This window comes from Capsicum annuum, chromosome 6 (genome assembly GCF_002878395.1).
Source record: "Capsicum annuum cultivar UCD-10X-F1 chromosome 6, UCD10Xv1.1, whole genome shotgun sequence".
NCBI lineage: Eukaryota > Viridiplantae > Streptophyta > Magnoliopsida > Solanales > Solanaceae > Capsicum > Capsicum annuum.
The window spans coordinates 226,819,850-226,838,214 of record NC_061116.1 but is presented as its reverse complement, the minus strand read 5'-3'; the positions used below and the strand labels follow the sequence as shown (position 1 = coordinate 226,838,214).

Here is an 18,365-nt window from a genome sequence, read left to right as displayed (position 1 = left end):
TTTGTTTGATATGAGAATGAAGAAGAGATAGAAGAATTAGTGTGATATATATAGGGAGGGAGAGGAAAAGAAAGAAGACAGAAATGACTTGCCAAGAGATACCGCAAATAGGTACAATAGGATCAAACCCAAAAATTCATGAAATAATGAGCCTACCTTTTTTTCTTCTCATGCTTTATGGTTATGTGTAAATTTGGAGAGTAGATTTTAAAATTTTACTTTCTATAATTTGTTTGATCAATAAAATTGACTAGATTTTTATTTGTTTGACAAAAAATTTAATCAGATTTTAAAAAATTGATCTTCAAATATTATTAACTTTTAAAAATTGGCTAAGATCTAAAATTTAATCTGTAAATATTATTAAATTTTCAAAATTGGCAAAGATCACTTCGGAGTTTTTGAAACTTTTTAAGATTTTACTTTCTATAATTTATTTGACTAAAAATTTGATCAAATTTTTATTTGTTTGACTAAAAATTTAATTAGATTTTAAAAATGTGATCTTCAAATATTATTGAATTTTCAAAATTGGCTAAGATTTAAATCTTCAAATATTTAATTTTCCAAAAATTGGCAAAGATCATTTTGGAGTTTTTGAAAACTTTCACACATAAAATTTTAAACTTTTTTGATGTAAGATGTATGTCTAGATACAATCTTAAAATTCAAATTTTTAATTTTTGACCTCAAAATTTATTACCTAATGAGAGCTATTTTTAATTGAAAATTTAATATAATGTCTTAAGAATGTAAGAATCATCGAGGATTTGGTAATGCATTTTATTAGCCTTAATGGCTATCCTAATGAGGAAAAATTTGGCAATTGCCAAAAGTTTTTCACATGGAGAGTTAATAGCTTGTTTGATTAGTTTTTGAGAGTAGATTTTAAAATTTTAATTTTTAAATTTATTTGAATAAAAATGACTATATTTTCATTTTGTTTAACTAAAATCTCAATCAAATTTTGGAATTTGATATTCAAATATTTTAAAATTTTCTAAATTAGCTCAGATCAGTATTGGAGTTTTTGACACTTTCATTTACAACATTTTATATTTTTATCAAATAAAATACTTGTCCCAATACAATTTTAAAATTCAATGTCAATATTTTATGACCAATGAGATCTAATTTTTTGTTGAGAAATTTTAATATAGTCTTATAATAAGTAAGAAATAAGAGTCATCGAGAATTTATAATACATTTTACTAGCCTTAATAGCTATCCTAATGAGGAAATTAAAAGTGGAAATTGCTAAACGTTTTTCACATTGAGAATTACTCCCTCAGTTCTATAATAAGTAAGAACATAAATATCATCAAAAAATTTATAATACATTTTACTAGCCTTAATAGCTATCCTAATGAGCAAATTAAAAGTGGAAATTGCTAAACGTTTTTCACATTGAGAATTACTTCCTCAATTCTAAATAAGTGACATTTTAGTCTTGGTGTTTCAAATACTTCAATTAAGCAAATAGTGTTTTAGTGTTTGATGTTTTAAATAATTTAGAAAATATTATTGGTTTTCTTTCACTGTCACCATTCTTTCATAAAAGGAAACTTTACATAACCCAAAAAACTAATAGTAATACTCATTTGGTTTGTCTTTACTTGCCATAATTTGACTTCGCAAATTCATTAAGAAAAATAATTAATAATATGATCATTTTACTATATAATTCCTATTAAATGATATTTACATTGTGTGTTGAAATTAATTTAAAGAAAAATAATTAATACTAAGGATCAAATAAAAAAAAAAAGTTGATTTTTCTTGATATGTCAAAGATGGTAACTAAAAGTAGAAGTACACTTAAAAAATTTGTGACAAGTAAAAACGAATGGAGGAAGTAGTTTTCTAGGAATGAGGTTTTTATGAGATGTGTCAAAGCTAAAATATCACTTACCCTCTGTGTGTTGGATAACTTGTCACTACGTTTTAAATTTAAATTTTATTTTTAATTGTTATTTTTGACTAATCAAAAAAAAGAAAAATAGTATTCTTAACATTAATTACTTATTCTTTAAATTATTTTTCAATATCTATTATTAAATATCAATTAATAGAGATAATATGATAAGTCAGTATATCAATTATTATTGTCACTATATCAATTATTATTTTCTTAATGAGTATATGCGATATATTAAAATATGACAAGTAAAAATAAAGGATAAAAATTAAAAAATTGAATCATGAAGTAGTTAAAATGTGAGGTGCACAAAATTTTGAAGTGATTGTAATTGGGTGATTAGTTTCAATGTCCATCCAATTCAAAACCTCAAAAATCAAAATAATTGGTAATTGTTTCAACGTGCATCCAATTCAAAACTTCAAACACAATAGGTATTGTTTAAATGTGTATCCAAATTTTTTTCCTACCTTATGGTTTTGAGAGTAAAATTTGGAGTAATTTTTTCATTAGATTTTGAAAACTTAATCTTCAAACATAGATTTTAGAATAAATTTTGAAAAATATATCTTTACACATATATTTGGTCATTAAATTTGATCCAATTTTAGAAATCTATTTTAAAAATATTTTCAAGTTTTCAAAACTGGGGCTGTGCCAGTTATTTTTTTCTTTGAAATTTTCAGTCACAAAAATTTATATTTTAAAATTCGCGTTCAAACATAACTTGAAATTACAAAAATCGCACCTCAAAAACATATAGATTTTTAAATTTCACGTTTCAATCCTCAAAATTTATTATCCAAGAGAGCTAATTTTTTAATTGAAAAATTAATATTAATATCTAAAAAATTATAAGAATCATCAAGAATTGATACTAGCTAGTTATTAGTTACATGTAGCTGGTTTAGAGAATAAGAGAACACAGAAGAAGAAGTTTAAGAAAGAAGTAGCAGCAGTAATATTGGGAATTGGAAGCTTCATAGAGGGGTTCAAGTGCAACAATTAGAATTAATAAAACAATTAGAAAAATTTTGAAGTGATTAATGATATTTTTAACGCTGAGTTTTTGAGACATACTAATAACTATCAAGTTACGTTATTATTAGCCATATTAGATCACACTTTTAGAACTGCTCACAGTTAGCAATATAGACTAAAAAAAAATTAAGTATTTTTCCTCCCCAATTTATATAATATATTTAAACTTTTCATTTTACACCCTCAATTTATAGTCCCACAAAATATTTATAACTCATTTTAAACTATAAAATTCATTTTTTTTTCTTTTTAAAACAATTTTGGATCAATCAAACATCGTCGCACATATACTTGAACGAAGAGGATATTACTTTTTTCAGATTTCAAAGTGTCAGTCATCAAATAAGTTTAAAATTTTATACCAATGATTTTCAACCTAAACTCTAAACATCTGATCTTAATGTTGAGAAGATTGTACTTTAAAAACCTTATAAATTCGACTATTATTGAAATAGAGTCCTAAAAACGGCCTTTTGTACAATTTCCTCTTCATGACTTGATAACTACTTAATATTTGAACAAAACCTAATTCAATAATATGGTTGTTCAAATTTTTGCGACGCTAGAAGTGCTTTTATATATATAAAAAGTAAATATTTTAGAAAAATAATGTGTTTGGACAAATTGTTTTTAGAAACTAATAAAAATAGTTTTGAGAAAAATACATTTAGAAGCATTTTGAAATGCGTGATCAAATACTAACTGCTGCTCAAATGTACTTTTAAAATTTATCGGTCAAACACTAATTATTTCTTATCAAAAATTTTATTTTATTTTTTAAAAAAAAGAACTTTTCTAAATAAGCTAACTTGAGAAATTTGATCATTTATAAGCTTCTTCCAATTCAAATACACCAAAATTAAATACCAGAATACTGCTTAATATTTGACGATTCAAAGAATTAATTAATATTTCATTTTCACTATTCAATAGTACAATATTATTCACTCCTCGGCTGTAAAGTAATAACACTAGTGTATACTGCGAGTTGATTAGAGAATATTCTTTGTGTCCATTTTTATTTATTCGTTATTGAGCTGATAAATTTTGAAGAAGCAATAAATAAAATGACAATTTTAAATGAATCACCTTTTAAATATAATAATAAATTTATGACTATAGTTAATAATAAAAATAAATTTAAAACAATAATTTATCTCTTGTTTACTAAACTGCACAAATAAAAATGAACACCTATTTTTAACACACACTAATAGATAAATAATGAGCTCTAAAATCAAGAATCCGAAGAAATGATCTTTCCCATCATATGCTTATCAGCTTATATATTATGGCGCATCAAATCGGAACAATGAGCAATAATATGGTGTTGACAATATCACTTTTTTTATAACATCTCAAATTAAAGTCTTGTTATTTCTCAGCTGGAACCACAAAATGGAGACATCAAAAGAACAAACGTCAATGTTAACAATCTGACAAGGACCACTCATGGATTTGGTGGGACTCAGTGAAAACAACCTCCCTCCTTAACCAAATATTTCGGGTTTGAATCTCGCGAATGTAAAAAATTCTATCAAAAAACACTTTTTGAACTTTATGCAACGTGTATCAAAATTTATAGGTCTGTTTGCAACAAATTTTACAGTGATGAATAATAAATTACAATTACAAATAAAACATTAACAAACAAGAACATTTTATTAATAACGAATATAGGTATAATTCTGTCTCTCCCTTGACTCTTCTCTCATGATTTTCTCCATAATTCGAGGGTTGTTAGTGGCATATTTTTTTAACATAGAAATATGGATCTCCATAATTCAAGGGTCATAGCGTATTTCTCGAACATAGGAATATGGATGTCCATAATTCGAGGGCCGTAGCGTATTTCTCAAATATAGGAATATGGATCTTCTTGATGTATTTGATTATCAAAAAGAAATGATTTTGATCTATGAGTATCTCATTAATTTCTGAGATATTCAAGATGCTTTTTAAGGGAATATTTGTCTCTTTATATAGGTATAATTCAGGGTTTAGGATAAATTAGACTCTAAGAACTCTAACAAAATTTGAATTCTTTTTGTAGAGTTCCACAAATTTTAGATGTCTACAAATGCCTCCTACTTCAAGGCTTGTCGAAGTGTAGACTTGATGACGAGTCTTGAAATACCCATAGAGCTTTCATCTTGATGCGGCTGCAGATTTGATACGACTACAGATTTGCACATATGATTTATGAGAGAAGAGATGAAGAGCAGATTTGGTCCCACAGGGCGTGCCAGAATTTGTTGGACAATAAAATTTTCGAGACTGAAAAATGAATAATCGAGACAAGAAAATATACTGCAACAATCAATTTATTGATTTCAATATGTGAGTGTTACAATCTCTATGAATCCTCTAATTTGATCTTGAATTTGAACTTGATTTGAAATGAATAATCGAGACAAGAAAATATACTGCAACAATCAATTTATTGATTTCAATATGTGAGTGTTACAATCTCTATGAATCCTCTGTTTTGATCTTGAATTTGAACTTGATCTGATGGACTTAGGGACTTGATCTTGACTTGTGCTTGAATTCAAGGGCTTTTTGAATTTGTTCTTGAATATTCTGTTTTGATCTTGAATTTGAACTTGATCTGATGGACTTCGGGTCTTGATCTTGACTTGTGCTTGAATTCAAGGGTTTTTTGATCTTGTTCTTGAATATTGCGGTCTTGATCTTGAATCTTGATGAACTTGATTTGAATACTTGAGTTTTTTAGAGAAATTGCGGCGTTTGATCCACGAGCTTTCTCTTGGTTCTTGTTAGAATTTTCTGGGTCCTATTTATAATTGTGGAAAAGAAAGAGTCATGATGAAGATGGACTTCCTTTGACCAATCAAATTCAAGTGACGTGAGCTTTGATTTTATTGGGCCTGCTGCATTATTTTGACATGTGGCATGGTCCTATTGGCTCCTTCACTTGACTCGGCATGCCACGTCATTTAACATGTGGCGTTTATTTGAACCTGTAGAGTATGACAATATCTTGGGCTTAGCAAAGTGGGTTCATCATTTGTAGCTCAAATCAATTCAATGGGCCAGCCTAATAAAAAATGAACTTTAATTAAATTCATATATGTTTGGACTTAAATAATTAATCCAATTATATTAATCCGCAATATTTATTTGGGACTAATATATTTTGAATTTAATATAATTCAAATTTTGTACGGATTTAAATCTCCAAAATTGCGTCACCCACAACCTTTTTAAGAGAATATTTGCCTCTTTATATAGGCATAATTCAGGGTTTAGAGGAAATTAGACTCTAAGGGGCCGTTTGGTGTGAGGTACTAAGATAAGTTATCCCGGGATAAAATAATAGTCCCGGGTTAAACTTTTAAATACACCGTTTGGTTTGACAATATTTGGGATAACTTATCCCGGGATTAATAATAGTCTCGGGATAAGTTATACCATATAATTGGTGGTATAAGTTATCCCACCTTAATTTATCTCGGGATAAATTATAAAATGACAAAAATATCCCAAATTCATTACAAACACATTTCTCCAATCTTTTTCATCATCTTTAATTATTGTTTTTGAAATTGAAAAAAGATTATTGATATCTACTTGATTATCTAAAACGTGTTATTTATGAAAAATTAAAAAGACTAAAATATCTTATTTTGGAACGAAGGAAATATATGACTAAGAAAAATTAGCCTCTTATTAATTAAACTTTGCAATTTTTTTTCATTCCATTGCTTGTGATTTTTATAAACTTAGACGCTATTTTCTTATATAAAAGATCAAAATGCAAAATTAACAAATTAAAATATAAAATATGTTAGATTCATACATAATAAGGATCAAAACTAGGTACTATAATTTTTTTAGCATTAAAAAATGAAATTCAACATCAACTTTTTCCTTCCAAGTGTTATTTTTGTGAATTGATAACACAAAAAGTTCTTACAACACAATGAAAAGATTAACTAAAGTAAGTAGATTTTATAATAATAATTATCATTCACTAATAATTTATAAAATATTTTAACAACTACAAAGGCGTTGCCTAGTTTTAATACACATTATCGTTTCACAATCGACTCTATTGTTCAATTACATATTTTAAATTAAATAGTTTTTTAATAACTTAAAAATTTATATGCATATATCAATTAAAATGAATTTTAATATTCTATATTATATGAGTAATATGTATTTAAATGAAGTGACATAAACAACAAATTTTCTTTTACTTTAACAAACTTAAGTTGGAAGTTTTTAATTCAACCTAAATAAGATGTAGTAAGTTTTTTTTAAAACGGACACGGTATAATCATGGGAAGACACATGCAAAAATATTAAAGCTAAATAAGATGAAAGTTTTATTTTTAAAATACACACGATATAAACATGATAACGCACACACACAAAAATTAAGCTAAATAAGATGGAAGTTTTATTTTTAAGAATAAATATTTAAAACTTGAAAACGAATATATATAAACAAAAAGAAGTTAAATAAGATAGGGATATTTTGGTAATCAAATACTTTATTCTTAGAAATTATACCATACATATTAATTTGAAAACAACAAACCAAACACTCAATAAAAAATAATCTCAGCATAATTATATTCCCAACCAAACGACACCTAAGAACTCTAACAGAATTTAGATTCTTTTTGTAAGTCCCACAAATTTTAAATATCTGCAGGTGATTTGAATACAGAATATATAGTGATTAGAAAGAACATGTTAATTAATAATGGCCACTAAAACATATTCTATGTGTTTGGAGTCATGAGTGAGACATTTCCTTGTTAATCAAACATCTCAAGTGTTTATATGTCTCGTAAATATAGAAATCTTACATTACATGATGCATATCAAAATTAATTGAATCAGTAAATTTCTAAAGCAATATTTTTAAACAGTGTTTGACAAAGATTGAGGTTAGAATTAGAATACCCCATCAATATAATCTGGCTGTACGTAAAACAGTGGTGAATATGATCTTTTTTCATTATTCTTATTTCTTAGTAATCAGCCAAGACGAAAGCCACCAAAGATTAAGGTTGATTTTGTGGCCATCATATCATATCTGTCCACCAATCAAATTCGACTGGTTAACATGCAGCCATACATCGACACCATTGACATAACATCCTTTACTGCTTCTTCTTTTTTTGTTTTTTCTGTTTGGCGACTTAACAAATTAGTAAACTCTTTATGAATGGACAAGGGGAGGTTGTTCGGATAGTAAATATCCTCTACTTCCGACTCTGAGGTTGTGATGCTTGGATTTTGAATTTGTAATCTCAAATTGAATTTTGAATTTCCTAAATCACTAAGCCAACCTCTTTAACTATCTTATGTTTGGGAATCAAGAAATTCAAAATATATATGAATACACTAAAAAATAAAAAAGAAACACCTTTTATATATATATATAATAATAATAATATTCCCTCCTACATTGGCCCTTAGTAGGTTCAAGTCCTCAAGAGAACAAAAATGGTGATAGCTCCCGTGAAGGAAAAATGTTTTTTTTTTTAAAAAAAAAAAAAGAAAAGAAAAACATCCCAGCTATCCATTTTTTCCTTTAAGAGAGGGAAAAAAACACCCACAGATATCATTTTCAGAAGAAAAAAAAGAAGAGACAGAAGTGTTTATGAAAGATGGATTTGGGGAAATATTCTATGTACCTTTATGGCTCCAGTTTTAAATATAAATTTAATAGGTTTATCTTTTAAAATTTTTATCAAAGAATCCATAGCACTTTTGTAGTAGCAATGTATTGAAATCCTAAGTAGTATAGTAGTATCTTTATGTCTCTCTTTTGTGCAGTTGCACTTGTATATTTAACCTGAAATAGCTTAACTAAACTCCATATAAGGAATTATATATATTAATCATCTAAAACATTAATTAATTAATTATAAGTAGGAATTACTTATTCAATATCGAAATTGATTGCTACTTAACATTAATTAATTTAGTACCCGCATGAATTAGTTAGACAATAATGTTACCATACCAATTAATAGGGGCGGGCTCTAAGGCTAGGCTAGTGAGGCCTGTCATAGGCCTAAACTTTGAAAGCACCAAATTTACTTATTATGATTAGTATATATTATATAATTTATATAAATAATTTAACTTTTATTGTATATATTTTTGTTATTTCTTTGAGGTTATTTTATACCAATAAGTTCATAAATTCCCATAATTTACTTAACTTATTAGTTAGTATAATTTCTTTCCCTCTTCAATTTAATTTTATTATTTTTATATAGAGGTTGGTTATATACATCGCCAGCATAATAATTATTTTTACAATGTTCTCTAATGAATATGAATTCATAACTTTTAAAATATAACAAGTCCAATGATATAAAATTAAACTTTGAATCCGCCTCTAATTACATACTCCATACTGTCACGTCGATTGTTTGTTTGTATGCGTGCGGACAAAGGAGGAGTAATTTAATAAAAATTTGATAAAGATATTTGAATAAAATCATGATGTTTAGTGTTGTCACTGGTAAATTTTTAAACTTTCAGATATGCATAATTCCAGTTTAAAATTGATGTCATCTTAGTTTACTATGCAATATCTTATGAGGACCACAAACTTCATGCAAAAAGTTTGAATGATTTATGCGGAATCAGAATTTAAAGTGTGTGAGTTTAAAATCAAGTATATTAATTTTATCGATTAAAGATTATATATATATCAATCCAAATGTTTTTTTTTTAAAAAAAAAATAAAGAACAGCCAACCCGACTTATAAATACTCATGTTGAATAATTGAGTGAAGTGCGTGTATATACATGTTGAATAAATTATCTTTTATTTAGATATATTAGATGTTGAACCTCTTTCTTCAAGTTTATATCTTTACTTCTGAACTCTTTTAGTGAAAATTCTGACTCCACTGCTATTTATATGTTAGAGAAGCATGGTCTATGTCAGCACGGGCCCAACATTAAGATATTTATTTATCTCTTCAATCTTGATATATTTAAATAAAAAATTTTAATAAAAGAATTGCATATGTCTTCTAGGATTCATTCGCAATCTAGCATGAGTTCAACATATGTTATTTTAATATGTATTTAGATAATTTAAGTTGTTAACTATTGTAATTTATAATAATTTTTATGTAATTTTTAAATTAATATAAGTTACTTTTTTTGTCCAAATTTTTGTGGCATTGATAGTCAATTATATTTTTAAAATAATTTAAGTTTATAATTATCGTGATTTATAATACTTTTCTTCTATTCCAATTTTAGTGACACTAATATAATTTTAAGAGTCGACCAAATATTTTATATCTTTTAAATTTTTTAAGTTGTTAATTATTTTGATTTCTAGTATTTTTCATGTAATTTTTTTGAAATATATAACATATTAAATTATTTTTAGATAATTTAAGTTGTTAACTATTGTAATTTATAATACTTTTTATGTAATTTTTGAATAATATATGTTACTTTCCTTGTCCAGAGTTTTGTATCGACGATAGCCAATTATATTTTTTTAAATAATTTAAATTTTTTATCATTATGATTTATAATATTTTTTTCTATTTCAACTTATGTGGCACAATGCTTAAATGACCATAATAATTAATTAGGGTTATATAGTGAAATGTAGTTATTATTATTTATCATTTTTATTATGTGTGTGTTGATTCAAGAAGAATTTGGAAACATTTAGAAATGTGTTGAATGTTACAAATGTTAGTAATTCATTTGGTGCTTCTTGATTTCTCTACATTTATCTCTTGTGTACTTTTACTCTTTTGCCCTTTGAGTATATGTAGTAATTTTTATTTTTTTTAAAAAATATAATGAAATTTTTTATTCATAGCATATATATATATATATATGTTAAAATCGTGGATTCAATATTATTTATTTTTCAATACATAAGTGACTTATAATAATTAATTGCAGGTGATACATTAAAATCACGATTGAAGCAACAGAAATCAGTCAATTTTTAAATTTTTTTTTGTTAATTATTGTTATTTACAGTACTTTTTATTTCATTTTCAAATAATATATATTGCTTTATATCTTCTTCTGTCCCGTCCCAATTTTTGTGACACTAATATAATTTTGATAGTCAATCAAATATTTTATGTTGATATATCATTTTGTTATTCTTATTTTTCTAATACATAAATGACTTATAATAAGGAGTGATATAGTAAAATCATCATTCGAAAGACGAAAATTTAATTTAAAAAATTAAGAGTTAATTTCGCATTTTATGTCTATTTTATTTTTTATTAATTAAATATTATTTATTTTCTTAATACCTTGATGACACATAATAATTAATTAAGAGCGATTGATTCTGTTATTACTATAAAAATTAATATAATTTTATCATATCCAATAGTAATCATCGATAATTCACCGAAATAGTATATTAATTAAATTTGGGATGCTACATTTGCATATGCAAAATATGATATTATTAAACATTATTGGATAGTGCATTATATTTATCTTTCACAATAATAAAATTTTACTATATATTTTTCTTTATTTCTTTTTATCTTGATACATATTGACCCAACACAAATTCTAAGAAAATATTCATTAGGAAAATAATAAAAGTCAATTAAAATAATAAAATTGAGTTACTTTAAATATTTAGTTGCAATTAATTAAGATAATTTTTTATTTTGTCATGATTTATGGTGCACTGATAAAATTTTGAGAGTTGATTAGAACTTTTATCTATTTTTTAAAAAGTATTTTAACTTGTTAATTATTGTGATTTATAATAATTTTTACTTAATTATAAAATAATATATTTACTCCTTGTGTCTCGATTTATGTAGCTTCGATACAATTTTGAGAATCAACTAAAATTTTTATATATCTTTTAAATATTTTAAGTTGTTAATTATCATGATTTGCAGTACTTTTTCTTTTATCTCAATTTATGTGGCATTGCTAAATAATGAGAGTCAATAAAATTTCTATATGTCTTTCAAATATTTTAAGTTATTAATTATTGTGATTCGTGGTAACAAGTTAGTTTTGAACATGATAACCAATTAAATAAATAAGAAAATTTTACTTCCAATATGTAGTTATAGTTAATTAATATAAATTAATAGAATATATTAAATATTTAAACCATTATAGTGAAACAATAAAATTATTATATGTTGGGACATGATATGTAATTAAGTGAGAGTGAGGAGATTTTTTGGTAATTGCATGAAACCAGAATAGAAATGTGTGTGTGTTTGTAAAACAAAATGGTTCAAATCAAAGATTAAAAGAAAATAGTTATGGCATCCAAATTGAATTTGTAATCATTCAAGTGACCTTTGATGCTTTTCCTTGTGAAGTTGATGCTGGAAATGCCATATAATTTTGTTTTTTGGCCACCAAACGATCTTACATGACTTTAACATATATTTGTTGATGCGAATAATAAAAGGGTTCGTCCCAATGAAACCATTACTTGTACGTGTCTGCTTAGGCATCACGCACCTATTTTGAGATGGCATCAAACCGAGTATAAAACATATCAACATTAATAATTTGTTGTCTCACATATATTATGAATGAAGTATTGACTTGATTTCTTCCTATAGCTCTCGACGATTCTCAATGGATGAGTTAGATCTAAATAAATTATATAAATTTTGATAATTTGAAGCTTATTAAAAAATTTCAAAATTTTGTATAATTAGTAAAGATTTCAATTTTGTATCTGTCTGGATACATAATTAACTCACGATACATCCAACAACGATACATTTTTTCCTCTGTAAAGATATATATTTAGCTCCCGATACATAAAGGGCAGCCGGGCCAAGGCTTGAACCCGTGACCTTCTGGTCACATGACAGCAATTTTACCAATTACATAAGATACATAATTGTTGAAATTTTTGTAGTTACTTTGTAAAGGTGGAAATTTATGTAAATATGATAAGTTAAGATGTCTGTTTATGTTATTTTTCCTTTTATTTTTATTTTTACATTACACGGGATCTATCCCAATTCTTGATTCCAAAGTTTTGTCGTTGTCCTATTTTAGGACTATTATTTAAAAAATGACCCTATTTTTTTTCTTTTAACAGTGTATGAACAATAAATCTTATAAGAAACATTACACCATAATCATAATTTTTGTAAAAGCTAGTCTGCAAGACCAAAAGCTATATTTGCACAAATTTTTAAAATAGGATTAATTACAATCTTACTACATATTTGTGCTGACAATTAGTTGGAAATATTTATTTTAAAAAAATAGTACTAGTAATTAAGAGTGTATTATGTCATATGATGTAAAAAAAAAATCTTAATTATAAACAGGAATTTGGACTTCATGCTATCTCAACGACCCTAAATGAACGGACCAAAATTTTGTATGGAAGTGGACAACAAGAAATTGGACTTGTATCCCAGTTGACAGGCCCAAAGTATTAGAAGTGGACTGAATAACTACGAATGATGGGCCTTCTTCAAACAGTCCAGTCCTTTACATAGTGAAAAGTTCAGTTCAAAATAACTTGAAGAATTGAAGCCTTTTTCAATTCTCCCTCTGTAAATAACTAACAGACCAAAGAGTTTTTATTTTTTCAGTTTGTTCCAAAAATGTGATATTGCTATGATTGTAAATATTTTTAACTTTTTATTTGTAAGGACAGTTCAGTCAATATAGCAGCAGTATCACATGAGGGAGCCTTATGAGACCAGGGATTGAATCGCACCTAGCCCTTTCACAGTCGGCTGAGTTAGGGGTGTTCGTGGGTCGGTTTGGATTGGTTATTGATCAAAATCATAATCAAATTAAACCAACACAAAAAAATAACCGTCGGTTTGGTTCTCGTCGGTTCGATTTTTCGATTTATAACTTTAGTTAATGATATAAGTTGAAATTTTTCTTAAAAAAATTCAATCCAACATATGAGATGTCAACCGAGTGTTGTTCCTCAACCTTGAAACTAAGATGTCAATTTAGTATTATACTTAGGCAAAGACATGAACAACACCATATGAATGCTTCTACAAAAATATTTTAGAATAAAATCAAAACCAAACCACATAAGTATCGATTTTAAAAAATTTAAACCAAATCAAATTAAACCTAACCAAATGTTAGTTTATTTAATCGGTTTGTTTTTTAACTAAACCACTGCACATAGCCTTCTCGTTTGAGCTTGTTGCACGGAACGTGCTGTTCACATGTTTTTTATGTGTTTTACAAATTGCACGGGAGCATGTTTATTTAGTGCACACAATAATTATCAATTTTTCTCGAATTTCCAAAAAAAAAATTTAGAACTCTTATAGCTATATACTTTTGTATCTATGACTGCAAAATGATACTGTGAATCATGACACAAAGCCGAGAAGATGAAATTCTTGCCTTCAACACCACTCAAAGTGTAAAGAAAATATAAAAAGAAATATATGGAGTATAAGAGAATACACTAGGAAGAAAAGAATTATAACCCTTTTTGTTGAAACTCTAAACTATATATAAAAAGTCAAAAACATAGTAGTAGTAGTAAATAAAGAAAACAAAATAAAGAATGGCTTCTCTCCGTTTTCCTTTCTTGTTTTCTCAGCCCCAAAAGACACCATCTTCCGTCACTTCCAATGCCCCATCTAACTTCTTCTCCTCCGTCGCCGTCGCCGTCGCAGCCGGTGGTTCCGCTGGAGCGATCATTGCCATAACTCAAAGCTCCAAAAATCCGTTTTTGGAAAGTGCTAAGAATTTCCTACTTTCCAATTTCTCACCTAACAAGAATCATGCGTCGCCTTTATGGGGTTGTGTTTCTCTAGCTGATAATTCAGCTCCGGTAACGGAACCGAGGACTGGAATGTCATTTCCGTCGATTTTGAAAGATACTCAAAGACTCCTCGGAATTGGGCTGCGTAAAAAAGCTGTTTTTGGGTTGAAAAATATTGATGTCTATGCTTATGGTACCACATTGTCACTGCAGTTTACTTAATTGTTTTGATCTATATCGATTTTATGTTGCAATTCTTGCTTTGCTGTAGCTGAGGTTTTGATTTTTGTGATCGTTGCGTGGAGCGCAAATGTTTAGTTGTATAAAATGAATTCCGATTTTATGGCACAATTTCAGCTTACCCAGGACATGGCCCGTATTAGGGTAGAAGGTTGGTAGTTGAGTGTTGTATTGCTTGTCCTTCCATTATACTGGTTTCTTCGCTTTCTATTACTATCTGTTATTTCGTATACTTTTATTATAGTATTATTTTGTTGTAGATGTTGTTCTTTTTCTTAGAATGCTTTGTTAGCTGCCACGCTATCTTTAGTATTTTGTATTTTGTTGCGACTCTTCACTTTTGTTATTTCCTTTTCTAGACTGTTTTGTTATGTTTTTCCTTGAGTTGAGGGTCTATTGGAAATAGCCTCTTAACTCGCAAGGGGGTAGGTCTGCTTACACACTACCATCCCCGGACCCCACTTGTGGGATTACACTGGGTGTTTCGTTGTTGTTGTACTCCGATTTTCATTTCTTACTCTTTCTAATTCGTAAAATGCTTTTTTTTTTTGCTGGTAATCCACTTAAAATTCCAATCAGAACTGAATAGTTCTATTAGTTACTTTAGTACCCTCTGGGTAGGATTTTAGTTAAAATGTGTAAATAACTTTGCCATTTATAGTAGCTCGAGTGCGCTTATCGGTCATGCTTACTATAGATAGTTACCTGGAATAAGTTTTCAAAGTAACCTGATACAGTTTCTTGCGCTGTCAGTGTAAGTGGTGGAGTCAGGAAGATATACAGGGGATTCAAAAAAATAATAGGAATCTCATATATGAGATTTGAATCGAGAAGTTAAAGTAATTTTTTGACCCCATTTGCCACTTTACTAGATTTTGCCTTCTAAAATATACCCCAAAAGAATTCATTTTTGCTTTATTTGCACAATGTACTTCTTTGACCAGGGAAATTTGATTGAATCTTTTTTCTTCAACTTAGCTCCGTCCCTGGTCAGTGCGTAATAATTGAATCTGTGGAGGTATCATATACATGAATCTAATTGCGACCTTCCTTTAGATGATCAGGGAAGATATGCATTATAACACTCTTTTTTCTTCTTTTGTAATCTTGAGTGTCTGCATTTCGAAATACAAGTGATGTTTACTTGACCTTTATCTTATGTGATATCGATATGGCATCATTTAGGTGTTTATGCTGATGATGCTGATGTGAAGAAGTATCTGGCTGAGAAGCATGCAGAGCACTCTGTTTCTGAAATTCAGCAAAAGGAAGAGTTGAGAAATCATCTCATGGAAAACGATATACGTACGACTGTTAGGCTTCAGATAGTCTATGGCAGACTAAGTATTAAATCTGTCCGCAGTGCTTTTGAAGAATCTGTTGGCAGCAGATTACGTAAGATCGGAGGATATGATAACAAAGAATTGCTCCAAAGGTAATTTCTTCCTCCCATCAGTATCTTATTTAACCTTTTTGAATAATTACCATACCACTGCAGGGCAAAAAGCCCGCTAAAGCTGGCGTAAGCGCTTCATTAGCTTGCACTGTAAAATGTTCATTTTTATATATATGATATACGCATGATTATATGAGATCCTCAAATATATTTGCACCTTGCTCAAGTTATCTTTTAAATTCAATATGTTGCAACATCACACAGCCTTGCACGGTTTTGACTGGAATCTTCGTTATCGGTTATTTTTCAGCTCTACATACATCACATCTTTTCTTGAATAGAGTTATTAAGCTGCTAACAAGTTAACCCACAATATGTTATTCGGAAAATGAAGCTTATGTTTCTCATCCTTAAGTTGTTATTGCCTCTTTCCAATTCTTTTATAACCTAAGATGCCGTTTGGAACTGCAGGTTCACTTCCCAGTTTAAAGATGATATTAAATTACCTCGGGGATCTATCATAGAACTCTCCAGAGACCATGACTACGTACTTCACACAAGAAGTAAGATGGCTTATTTCTGTTTTCGTATTTTGGAAAACAGCTCAAAGTTCTGCTCTTTACCCACTTTTTCTATGATGTTCATATTTCTGTCTGATAATTATCTCAGGAAGTGAAAATTCCCAAAATGTCAGTGTGTGTGCCCACACGACGTGCACGTGTGTCTGTGTGTTTTAAGAAAACCAATGTTATAGCTTTCCCTTGCCCCAAATTATGGAAGTGCTATTGAACGAATACATAAGACGTCATTTTGTTTTAGCCATTTCTCTTTTAAGATTGGCTTTCGAAAAAGTGTGTTAGAGGCCACAATGAAGGGGGAGTTACTTCAGCAAGTGAGCACTATATAAGAGCAATACCAAGAATATCCTAATTACACCATCAGTTGGCACATTTCATGCCCTTACATTTCCTTAGTAGGAAGTGGCTAATCAGTTTCCTGAATTTGGTTACTACAGAAATCATACTCAAAATTGTACTATTGTAGTATTATATCAACCAACGATCTATACCGATATATATTTTCTGACCTTCACCATCTTCATCATATATAGAACAAAAAGACTATTATTGTATGTTAGTTGTTGAAAACATTCTTTCCCAAGATATATGTGGTGTTCTTTTCTCATTTCTTTCTGCAAGTGAGTGAAAATGTTGGCTTGCTCATTGAACAAATCAAGTAATATACTAGTGATGATTTATATTACCCAATGGACGATAAACCTATGCCACGATGACTAATAAGTTAAAGGCATTCCGCATTTAAAAACTAATTTTAACAGACATCGAAATATTGGTGGGGAATTTGTTCAAATGCATTTGATGTAGGAAAGCAATGAGCCAATTAGATAATTGCTGTCAGTTCCATAAAAGAATGACTAAAACATTTTGTTGGTTTTTCTTTTAATTCTCAATATATTATCTCTGACCTTTTCTCTTTCTAGTTGTTTGTTTAATGTTTATTCTTGCATCAATAATTGAAATGAAGCTTAGGTTCTGTTTATTCTTCTTTTTTGTAGTTGATGGGAAGGAAATGGGAAGCATACAAAGCAAACTCTTATGCAGATCAATTCTAGACCTATATATTGGTGATGAGTCATTTGACCACAAAGCCAATGAAGATGTCGAGTCGAACTTGGCTTCTCTACTTCACAAGTAGCTACTTCTTTGGCATAAAGAGAATATATCAACACAAGGAATCGAGTTGTGGTGATATTGACTAGTTAGAACTGTTTTCCCCCCTCAGAAGTTATACCTAACTCATGTTAGGCGCTATGTGTTGGTTGATCTTTAAATAGTTGAACTAGAGATTTAATCTCTTGCAAGCAGAACTTGGATTTATATTTATATGCCAATGAATTGTTTTTTCTACTCCTGTAATATCCTGCTTCGGAATTTTTATAGCATAATTGAAATAAGTATCTTGCCTTGGTTACCAAATTTATTTTCTGTACCACA

The 18,365-nt window shown here is 28.3% G+C and overlaps 1 protein-coding gene across 1 annotated transcript; it reads left to right on the top strand.

The window, feature by feature from the left end:
* The first annotated feature begins 14,215 nt into the window (after nucleotides 1–14,215).
* On the top strand, nucleotides 14,216–18,347 carry LOC107875263 (fatty-acid-binding protein 1). The gene is made up of 4 exons (XM_016721898.2): nucleotides 14,216–14,907; nucleotides 16,140–16,389; nucleotides 16,822–16,913; nucleotides 17,927–18,347. Exons 1-4 carry the CDS (start codon nucleotides 14,514–14,516, stop codon nucleotides 18,064–18,066), a joined length of 876 nt encoding a protein of 291 aa, XP_016577384.1. The 5' UTR covers nucleotides 14,216–14,513; the 3' UTR covers nucleotides 18,067–18,347.
* The last annotated feature ends 18 nt before the right edge of the window (nucleotides 18,348–18,365 follow it).